This window comes from Mytilus californianus, unplaced genomic scaffold, assembly GCF_021869535.1.
Source record: "Mytilus californianus isolate M0D057914Y unplaced genomic scaffold, xbMytCali1.0.p SCAF_3, whole genome shotgun sequence".
Taxonomy (NCBI): Eukaryota; Metazoa; Mollusca; class Bivalvia; order Mytilida; family Mytilidae; genus Mytilus; species Mytilus californianus.
In genome coordinates, this window is record NW_026262679.1 from 71,461,686 (window position 1) to 71,473,858 (window position 12,173).

At 31.1% G+C, this 12,173-nt stretch overlaps 1 protein-coding gene across 1 annotated transcript in view; it reads left to right on the forward strand.

The window, feature by feature from the left end:
* The window catches only part of LOC127734995 (zinc finger and BTB domain-containing protein 24-like), a 36,719-nt gene extending 27,338 nt beyond the window's left edge, over positions 1 to 9,381 (forward strand). The window contains exons 7-9 of the mRNA XM_052245054.1: positions 545 to 796; positions 6,299 to 6,382; positions 8,172 to 9,381. Of these exons, the coding sequence (XP_052101014.1) occupies positions 545 to 796; positions 6,299 to 6,382; positions 8,172 to 9,241 (1,406 nt within the window). The 3' untranslated portion in view covers positions 9,242 to 9,381. The remainder of the gene's footprint in view (positions 1 to 544; positions 797 to 6,298; positions 6,383 to 8,171) is intronic.
* Positions 9,382 to 12,173: the final 2,792 nt, after the last annotated feature.

Consider the following 12,173-nt stretch of genomic DNA (forward strand, 5'->3'; position numbering starts at 1 on the left):
ATGCTGAAACTTTGAACTATATAGTATAAATATGGCCCTTACCTAACTTGCTCCTTTGTGTTAGCAAATTTTTGTTCTTCCCTCAGCAGGATTATATATATATGTATATTCATTGAAGTGTAGACACAATGGTTTTATGAATTGCCACAATATATAGTGGTTGTGGCCAAATTAATTGACATAGTGATTTGTAGTGGCATGCCATAATCTGCCATATGTATATATATTTTGGATAACATTGATTTCCTTGAAACATCCATTATATTCTATCATGTCATTAACAACCTTCCACTACAAACTTATCATGGCCTGCCACCATTAAAATATTGGAAAGTCTAAAAACCTCCAAACATGATCTTCATGAAGAATTATGATCTTTTTATAATAAAACTATGTCCTTGATTAAAATATTGTTTGTTGCAGAAATAATTGAGTTAATGTAATGAAAATAGACAAGTATATTATATTTCACATCATAGAGTTGACGAAATGAAAATTCACAAGTAAATAAGATTTCACTGTATTTAACACATCTTTATTTCAGGTATCAAACCATTTGAATGTTCTATCTGTAAGAATAAATTTGCTAGTAATGTAAGCCTTCAGGAACATATATCTCGGCATACAGATGAGAAACCGCATCAGTGCCACATCTGTCAGAAGAACTTCCGTCAAGTCAGCTGTTTACGTCGACATCTCTTCACACATTCTTCTGAACTGCCATTTTCCTGCCATGTATGTGGACGCAAATTCTCACAGAATGTTTATCTGAGGTCACATATGAAAGTTCATACTGGTATTTAATATTTATGATAGCCTATTTAAAATGTTACAATGTGCTTTTAAAGAAGCTATTCTTATTTTTTTATTAATGATAATGTGTTAAATTTATCTGTTAGAATTGATATAAAATAATTTCTTTTTATAAGATAAATTCATTTTACAGTTTAGGATTGTGAAAAAGTTTAGTAGCATTGTAAATGAAGATTAATCAAATTTTAATTAAATAAAGGATATATTTCTTCACATCATGCAACTGAATCCAGTCAGTTAACAAACCACTTTGAAAGTTTTCTTTCTTCAATAAAAATCATTTGATTGAAAATATCAATTTTTTTCACAATATTCTCTGTTAGCAAAGTTTTCTATTATATAATTGGCCCCGGCACGACATGTTGAGGGGAACATAGAAATACCAAGGTTCAGTCTGTCTGTCCATATCTTAAATTTTTTGTAGGTTTGTTATGATATTTATATCAAATATTTATATCAGTTATGATAGAAAGATAGATAGATAGATAGGTAATTTATTTTATTAAAGTGTCACCATCCATTACAGTATCTATATATAAATACACAAAGTCATAAGAACCTAACATTTAGTTAAAGGATGCCGGCCCAAAACAACTTATGAGACACTATCATTAAAACAGACATCTAATACATATATAAAAAGACTTAAAAAGACAACATTTTATACATGTAAAAAGTATTTCGTAAATGAACAAAAAAGACATATATTACTTCTAGATTACAACATGTTTTCTTCTGAAAAACATAGAATGAAACTAGCTAAAAGAGGAACCATATTCTCATTACACATAAGATAATGGAGTTTTTCAGTATCGCATAAATAATCAAAATCAACATTTAAAAGACAGGCTTTGGCATATAATTCATGTCTGATATCAGAGTAGAAACAACAATTAAAAAGAAAGTGCTCCTCATCCTCAATTTGGCCACTATCACAAAAATACACATAATCTTGTAGAGGTTCTGGTGGTCTAGAATATTGACCTGTTATAACTTTAAGTTGTAACAAACCAGCTCTTAATAGTGAAAAAAATACATCAGTGGCATCTATTAGTAACAAACTTTACATAAGGCTCCGTACCAATACAAGTTTTAAACAATCTATAAAACCTGAATTTAAGTTATGTCTGGGATGAATTAGAAATTCAGGACTGATCAATTATTTTTACGGAGTTATGTCCCTTAGAAATATAAATTCTAATTAAATTCAATTGTTAACGCTCACAAATGTTCAATTATTGTCAAATATTTATGAAGTTTATATCAAGGTTATATACCAGTAAGTTTTTTGAAGAGTGCCGACCAACTATTTTACAGAAACTATTCCCTTTGGAAATAGAATATATGGAAAATAATATTGTCAGCAATCTCATGCCTACATTTCTTGTAAGATATTTGTAAAAAAGTTAAAATGAACCAAAAACAATTTTTTTTTCAGTTATTGCCCTTGAACAGACAAATAAGTGCAATGCAAAAGACATTGGAACTCTGTTCTTCTATTGTTATGGAAAATACTTAAATAATTAAAAAAAATCAAAGAAAAATTTACCTAAAAACTGAATTGTGACCATTTCTCAAAGGATTTTCTGTAAATATTTTTGTACTACATTCTATCAAATAAACTTCAATTTTTATTTTTTTTTGTAAATTTTTAATGGTTTTTTGTAAAGCATGCATTTGTGGTTACACAGTTTTTATGAAACATATTTAGCTCACCTGACAAAGGGCCTAGTGATCTTTTCTCATCACTTGGCATCCGTCATTCTGTCGTTAACTTTTTCAAAAAATTTCTCCTCTAAAACTACTGGTCCAATTTTAACCAAACTTGGCCACAATCATCATTAGATTTAGTTTAAAAAAAGTGTGTCAGATGACCCCAACCTGCCAACCAACATGGCCAACAGGGCTAAAAATAGAATATAGAGGTAAAATGCAAGTTTTGTCTATCACCAAGACAAGATCTTCAATTAAGACACATGAAAGAAATAGTCCGACGGCTCCTTATTGGAGTTATTGCCCATTTATGAAAATTTTACCATTTTTTTTGTGTTTTGCCATACATTATGAAAATTATAATAGATAAATAGACACTTTAAATCACAAAAATGATCAGCAAGGCAAGATCTAATAACAAGTCAAATTTTGCTGATATAGTTAGTAGACTGTCACACTTTATAGGAGTGATTGCCCTGAAATGAGAATTTTTTTTTACCCTCTTTTGTGTTTTGAGCAAAAACCTAAAGAAGATAGAGAGGGACTAAACAGACTTAAAGATCAGCAATACAAGATCAACAAAACAGATAATTTTCTTGCTTTTTGCCTACCTGAAAAAATATAATAGATGGATAAAAACTTACCGTACATAAGCAAACTGATCAGCCAAATAAGAAAATAATATCTACAAATAAGTTCACATTGTTGAAATTGTCTGATGACCCCTTATTTGAGTTATTGCCCTTTAATGACGATTTTTACTTTTTTTTGTGTTTTAGCCTAATATCTGAAAAAATATAATTAAATAGATAGAAACTTAGAAAAGTAAAAATGATAAGCAAGACAAGATCTTCAAACAAGTTTATTTGTTGAGATTGTCTGACAACCCTTATTGGAGTTGTTTCTCTTTAATGACGATTTTTACCAATTTTATGAGTTTTGCCTAATATTTGAAAAACTGAATTAGACAGATAAAACAGAAATAAGCAAAAAATTTCAGCAAGACTAAATCTACAAATAAGTCAACATAGCCAAAACTGTCTGGAGACTCCATATTGGAGTTCTTGCTCTTTATTGATGATTTTTACCAATATTTTATGTTTTTGCCTATTATCTTGAAAACTGTAAAAGATAGATAGATACTTTGAATAGCAAAAATGATCAGCAAGACAAGATCTACAAATTTTGCCAAAATCATTAGTACACTCCTTATAGGTTGCCCTTAAATGACAATTTGTTTACCTTTCGTTGTGTTTTGGGAAAAAATTAAAGAATATGGAAAGAAACTGAAAACAGAAAAAATTATCTGCAATACAAGATCAACAGAAAAGAGATTTTTGTCATGAATTATATTCTAGTCCACAATGTTGGAGAGTTTCCATTGTTGAAGATGCACATAGACCTAGGTGAGCGACACAGGCTCTTTAGATCCTCTAATTTGGATTTAACAGTTCAATTTTAAGTTTTTTGGCTTTTTGAAACAAAATCATGATTATGCAAAATTAACTCAATTGGTACAAAAGAAATTTACTAAGTCAAAACAAGTAAAATTTTCAATTCCACCTGTCACAATAAATGATCTATTTAATGAGATGATCAAACTTGACATTAGTAAATCCACCGGATCTGATAACAAAGGACCAAAAATTTAAAAATTGAGTGCTCCCTTCATAACTTCATCTTTAACTTACATTTTTAACAGAATAAAAGATACAAGTACATTACCCAGTGTTATAAAGAATGCAAGAGTAACCCCTGTTTTTAAAGCTGGGGAAAAATTCATGGCAACAAATTATAGACCAATTTCTGTACTTCCTGTTTTATCAAAACTTTTAGAAAAGCATGTTTCAAAACATTTGTATGACTATCTAAAAAGATTGGATCTTTTACACCCAGCACAGTCTAGGTTTCGACAAGAACACTCTTGACAAACTGCCCTTATCAATATCATAGATAAATGGGTACAGGATATGAATGAAGGTTATATCAACTTAGCAGTCCTGTTGGATTTTAAGAAAGCTTTTGATGTAGTAGATCATGATATTCTCTGTAAAAAACTTGAAATTTATGGATTTGATAATGCTGCTGTTTCTTTTTTTCAAATTGTATTTGAATGGAAGAACTCAACAAGTACCGTACAAATTGATAATGCTCATTCCGAAAAACTTTATATCAAGTATGGTGTCCCCCAAGACTCAATATTAGGGCCCCTTCTGTTTATATTATACATAAACGACCTTCCTGATTTATATGCTGATGATTCAACTAGTCATAAAACAACACCAGTGGTATTTTAGATTACACATTGTTTCTGGTAAAACCACAAAATTTGCTATTATGAAATAGGATGAATTAACTTAAGTTGACCTATAGCTGTACAATGGAGCCTATGGGACTGCAACCAGAGTATAAATCTCAATAACTGAAAATTTTACCACAGCTATCTATTGTATAATTTTCACAATTATACCATGGTTTTGTTGTATCTGGACTTCAAAGAAAAAAAGAAACGAAACAAGACCTGGCCACAGACGGCTAAACTTTTTTTTACATAGGAACAATAGTCAGCGTGGGGCCACTAAGCTAAACTGCCCGCTTTGCACCAGCCAGTATAAATGAATGCCTAGAGTGGGAATCGAACCCACTTACGCCAACTGTGTTGTCCTATATTTTGAAATGAACAGCTTTTTATTTATATATATTTATACTAGAAAATATAAGTTGATTCTTCGGTTATTGAGATGTATACTTAGATTGTATTCTCATAGACTCCATTGTACAGCTGTAGATTTAAAAAAGTGAATACACCACTGACTTCTAGACTTTAACAAGGTTACTTAATACTTATACTTTAAATTAATATTTAAATTTAAAAACAAAAACATTTCGAGAAATAATAAAAAAAAAATAAAAATAACCCTTTGAAGTTTCAACTTTTAATCTGGGATTCTGGAAATCTTTCAAAATATCAGTGATTTAGGCTTATGTCTGTTTTTGTCATTACAAAGCATATCCAGAACATCTGATTCCTTCAAAATTTCTTGTCTGTAACGATATCTGGCACCAATGTAATTTTGTGCATCCATCACTGTCGAAGAATCTTGTCTAACTGATATTTCTGCTGTTTAAGAACCACATGCTTATTTTAGAAAGTAGGCATAGCTTTAAGTGTAATGCCTGAAAAGGATAATTTAACTGATTCTTTTCAAAATTATTTTAAAAGTAAACAAACAAAAAATATATGAAACAGCAAAAGATCCGATAGGTTATAACAGATATTCCATATTTTGGTATAATTTTTTGGTGTATCGCAAATTATATCATAGTTTTTGTTGAAATCCCTCAGCAACCTCACTTGACTTCGACTGATGAGGTTATTGACAGGGGTTTTAACAAAAGCTATGGTATAATTTATGAAACACTGCAAAACTTACCAAAAGATATGAAATATCCATAACTTCTTCTTCATATTTGTATATCAAAGACAAAGAATTGGGAAAAATCATCTACTTTCATGATAAAATGAAATTTATTTCTTAAAAAATGTTATAATACTCATAAAAATGAATGTATTTAAGTTTTTACGATTTCATTAGTCATGTTAGTGGCAGAAATCTTTATACTTTCTATCAAATCAAATATAATTTTTCTGTTCTGTTTAAGTTTTTATTCATGAATCATTGAGTTTTTTTTTCAGGATCATGAAGAAAATCATATTTCAACCCACACCAAAAACATTGAGTTATGTCTTACATGATATTTTGTATTTCAGGTGAAAGACCCTTTAAATGTACAGAGTGTGGGAAAGCATTTGCTCATCAGTCTGATCTAACAAGGCATAAAATTGTTCACACTGGTAATTATAATGTTATCTGATTCAACAAAAAACATAAGATAGTATTACCTTAACTTCTTTCCTTTAAATACATAGGCTCAAATAAAACAAACAATATATTCATATTGCCAATAACCCAGACAGCTAGAACAAATATAAAATATTATTGTCAACTCAGATCTGGTTATACATGTAGTTTGTCCAGTATATGTACATGTACATTCCATTAACTTATGTAGATTTAATTATATTTAATGAGAAAAAATTTCAATGCATTTAGATTTCTTCTCAGTTTATTCAAAATCTAGAGGTTGCATAACAACTATAGCATGTTGAAAATATTTATAATTTATGATACTGGTATATTATGTGATTTATGCATATCTCAACATATTTCAAATATTGTTAAAACCTGCATATTGTTGAACAATCTACTAGATACACACATTTGAATGGACGCTATAGTGGCAGAAAGTCATTTCAAATAAATTATTTACCATGTTTACACCATATTTTTATGCCCCCGCCAAAGCGAAGGGGGCATTAAGTTTTACTCTTGTCCGTCCGTATGTCCCAAAGTTGGTTTCCGTTCTCTAACTTTAGATTGTCTCAACCAAATATTATGAAACTTATACACAATGCTTATTACCACAAAATACAGATCAAGTTTGAATTTTGGTGGCGTCACTTTAACCGTTCTAGAGCTATGCCCCTTTTTTTCAATTGCTGAATTTTTCGTTTCGGTTCTCTAACTTTAGTTTGCCTCAACCAAATGTTATGAAACTTATACACCATGCTCATTACCACAAAACACAGATCCAGTTTGATTTTTGGTGGCATCACTTTTACCGTTCTAGAGTTATGCTCCTTTACAAATGGAAAAATTGCTGAATTTTTTGTTTCCGTTCTCTAACTTTAGTTTGCCTCAGCCAAATGTTATGAAACTTATACACAATGCTAAATACAACAAAACACAGATCAAGTATGAATTTTGGTGGTGTCACTTTTACCGTTCTAGAGTTATGCCCCTTTACAAATGGAAAAATTGCTGAATTTTTCGTTTCCGTTCTCTAACTTAAGTTTGCCTCAACTAAATGTTATGAAACGTATACACAATGCTTATAATACAAAACTCAAATCAAGTACAACTTTGGGTAGCGTCACTTTTACAGTTCTTGAGTTTTGTCCCTTTATAACGTTATATGCAAGCGGGGGCATCATCTGTGTCCAATGGACACATTCCCCATTTATTTTTCTTGAACTAGAAAATCAAAAATTATTATAAATCTAACAAACCACATCCTTCATATGTTCTTTGCACATGAGTCTTTCAGATATAACTCTATTTTCAATTTTGTCTTGTTTATATGCTGTAGGGCGTTAAACCTATTGCATTTCATGTAAAACTTCTGAGATAAACTCATTGACAGTTTGTCATTGAATAATCAAATTTGAGCTACAAGATGTTTAAACATACAAAGATGACAATGTGGATAAAATATCTTTTTAGGTAGCTTTAATGCCAAAACATCTGTTGAAATGTACATTTTAAGTAAAATATGTCAATTTTTACAAATTTATGAAATTCATTGATTTCTGCACTATGGTTTCCAGAAAATCATAACCACACACATAATTTATTGCTTTTGATTTTGAGAATTTCAGTAAGGTTATCATTGATATTTTTCTCCAGAAAATCGTAGCTATATTTCTGCAGTTGATCATCTTGATTGATATAAACAATTTATGATGCTATATTATGTACAACAAAATAACAGGTATCTGCACTTTCTTTGTGAATCATTTGTAGGCCGTAAACCTTATGCCTGTGAAGTTTGTAATGCCAAGTTTAGTGATCCATCAAGTAAAAGAAGACACGAGAAAGAACATGTGGGAGCAAAACCTTATGTTTGTCAGTTGTGCTTTGAGTCATTTAAACGTGGGGGACAACTAAAAACTCATCTAAGTAGGAAACACACAAATCAGAAAGAAGAAGTTCAAGTCATTCAGAAAGATGGATTATTACAATTCATATACAAGGATGGAAATTGTCAAACTATTCCTGTGTCACAAGCTGACAACTTAGAACAAGTAAAAGATAAGAAAATAGTCAAGTTAATAAAAGATTTGAACAACAAAATGGTCCAACATGTTCATATAGGCCTTCCCCAAGAGGCTGAAATTGATTCAAATATAGAGGAATTAGCAGCCATTGAAACAGTTGTCATGGAAACTGAACAGGAAAACAGTGATGATCTAATGCAAAATATTTCAGGAATGACAAACACAGACAGTAGTAAAAATATTAAAGTTGAGACTAAAAATAGTGATGATGAAACAGTGATTACTATTGCGGAAGTTCAGGATTTTCAGGAAGTTTCTGGGTCAGAGGTACCAGTAGAATATTTACAAATTATAAATGGTGTTATCCCAGAATCAGAAAACCAGGAAGTTGTTGTTTTACCTTACAATCAAGGGGAGGAAATTCAGTCTGAATCAATCACTACTGAGGAGGTCTGTGTGATTGGCAAGGAAATTTCTGAACAAGAAAAGAATGACTCTATCATAGAGGTCACAGCAGATGATGACACTCAGGGAGTTGATTATGTTGCAAACCCAGATTTTAACAGTCAGCAGTATTATAACTGGTTATCAAGTTTTACAGAACTATGTAAAGTTATGCCAATGCCTTTAGATCTGTCTTTATTTCAGAAAATTAACCAGGTTCACAAAACATTATCAGATGTGATGGCAACACCATCAGGGGTTGTGGCTGACAAAGAAAATTTTAAAATTCTCATGAATATTTCTCAGGAATTGAATAGTATTATAAATGAACATTTGTTCCATGTGATGCAAAATTTAGACACTGAAAAATGATTTTGAAAACAAAAAATATTTTTAAGCTAGTGAGAATCTGAGATTTTCAGTCTTGCATTTATTGTTATTTAATTCTTTATGGTTACAAATGTATTTATTTCAGTTTCTTTGATTATGTCAATAAATTTTAAACTAGCACATATAGCCAACAATTGAGTTAGAGATACATCCACAGAAATGCAGTAGAAAATAGTACCACATCAAACATTTCATAGATGTTTGATAAGAAAAATAAGATTGCTACACCATAGCAAAATGTCCCCTGAAAATACAGTCACAAGGTGTTAGAATGCTGCAATAGGCTGAGGATAGTCTATGTCAAAATCCAATAACTACAGCAGAACATTTCAAATTAAAAAATCAAGAAGAGTATCAACTAAACATATTAAAAAACAATCCTACAGAGTGAAAGCTTTCAGACACACAGCCTAGGAAGAATCTTAAGAGGCCATGTCAGCAAGCACTGAGCTTTGAATTGAATGTAAAAAAAATCATTGTTTCATAAAAATGTTATTTAATGATGTGTTGCATGTAATTTAAAATGATGAAAATGGTATATCTTTTTAAATTCAATGAATTCCATGGCAACAAGTTTCATTTCCTGAGATACTTGTAAAAATACCACCCAAAAATGTGGTAAAATATGGATTTTTCAAAGTTAAGCAGAAAATCAATAATGTTAAAAAGTAATTTCTCAACTCTTATATTGTACAGAGGACATCTTGCCTTGCTATAATTAGGGCCCTGCCGAATGGCGGACGCCCTATAGTGATCAGTCTGTCTGTCCGTCCGTCCGTTAAAATTGTGTCCACTCTATATCTAGCAGAACATTTCAAATTAAAAAATCAAGAAGAGTATCAACTAAACATATTAAAAAACAAGATGTCGTTATGATTTCAAAGTTTATACTTCACATGTATATTAACCAACACCAGAGGGTGTGTCATAATGTAAGTTCAACTTCCTAGGTCAATGGTCAAGGTCAAAAACTTTGGTTTCAGTTGTCAACTCCATGTCCTATGGTAAAGATCGTGTCCGCTCTATATCTTGAGAACCGTTATGATTTCAAAGTTTATACTTGACATGTATATAAACAAACACCAGAGGGTGTGTCATAATTTATGTACAACTTCCCAGGTCAAAGTTCAAGGTCAAAAACTTTGGTTTCAGTTGACAACCCCATGTCCTATGGTAAAGATACAAATTTTTTAACGCACATGATTCACAGCGGGACCCACAGAGATGGCTCCCATCTCAATGATATCTTGTTTGCACAGTATTGGGCAAATTGATATTTTTGGAGCATTGCTATGGCAACCTGAAATAGTAGGGTTTTTATACGCCCGTTTACGGGACGTATTATGGTATACCGCTGTCCGTCCATCCGTCCGTCTGTCCGTCATCAACATGTCCGACATTAATTCAAAAATGTTTTAACCAATATGCATGAAACTTTGGTGAATTGTATATATCTATTGACGTGAGCTCCCTTTCTTTTTTTATAAATTTCAGATTTACCATTTCTGAGTTTTGGGGTTTTATTCATTAAAAAAGGGGGGATTTTTCAGTTTTCGGACAATAACTCAAAAACAGTTTCACCAATTTGCATGAAACTTTTCTGAATTGTTCATATCTATTGACGTGAGCTCCCTTTTGTTTTATATAAATTTCGGATTCACCGTTTCCAAGTATTGGGGTTTTATTCATTAAAAAAGGGGGGATTTTCCAGTTTTCGGACAATAACTCAAAAACAATTTCACCAATTTGCATGAAACTTTTGTGAATTGTTCATATCTATTGACGTGAGCCTCCTTTCGTTTTTTATAAATTTAGGATTTACCGTTTTCGAGTTTTGGGGTTTTATTCATTAAAAAAGAGGGGATTTTCCAGTTTTCAGACAATAACTCAAAAACAATTTCACCAATTTGCAAGAAACTTTGGTGAATTGTTTATTTCTATTGACATGAGCTCCTTTTGATTTTTATAAATTTCAGAATATTTATTTATGGGGTTTTATTCATTACAAAAAGGGGGATTTTCCAGTTTTCGGACAATAACTCAAAAATGCTTTCAGCATTTTTTATGAGACTTTGGTAAATTGTTTATATCTATTTTTGTAAGCTCCCTTTTGATTTTAATAAATTTTCGATTTTACATTTCAGAGTTATAAGATTTTATTTGTTTATAATCTGACAACACATGTACTAAGTATTGCGCAACAGCACAGTGTATTGCACAACAGCAAAAAATCTTTCATATAACCAATTTCAAGTTCTTTGACTACATTTATTCAGAAACCTATAATATATCAAATACTTAATAACAATCCAAATTCAGACCTGTACCAAGCTTGAATATTGTGTCCATTTTTGCCCCGACTATTCAGGGTTGGACCTCTGCGGGCGTATCCAGCTGCGCACAGCGAAGCCGTTTATTGAATTTTGAAAACTGTTTAAAATCACATAACATTAGTACAGGTACAAACAACTAGTTGAAAGAATAAAATTGGGTAAACGTTCAAAAATGTAAATTTGTGGCCCCTACAAAAAATCAGATTTCTCAATGTTTTTTTATAAAAGGAACATATGATCTTCCAATATATTCAAATAAGAACCTTGTATTATAAACTTGTATTATAAAGTCAAGACTCTTAACAACACATTGGGTTCATAAATGAACAATCTGAAATAAAATTGTTGCTTAGAAACACATGTTAATTCCTAAATAATGGAGTTCAATGTTAAGAACCAAGTACAGATAATTTTTATGCCCCCGCGGTAGCGGAGGGGCATTAAGTTTTACCCTTGTCCGTCTGTACGTAGGGATGTATGTATGTACCTCCAAAAGTTGGTTTCCGTTCTCTAACTTTAGTTTGCCTCAACCAAATGTTATGAAACTTATACACAATGCTTATTACCACAAAACACAGATC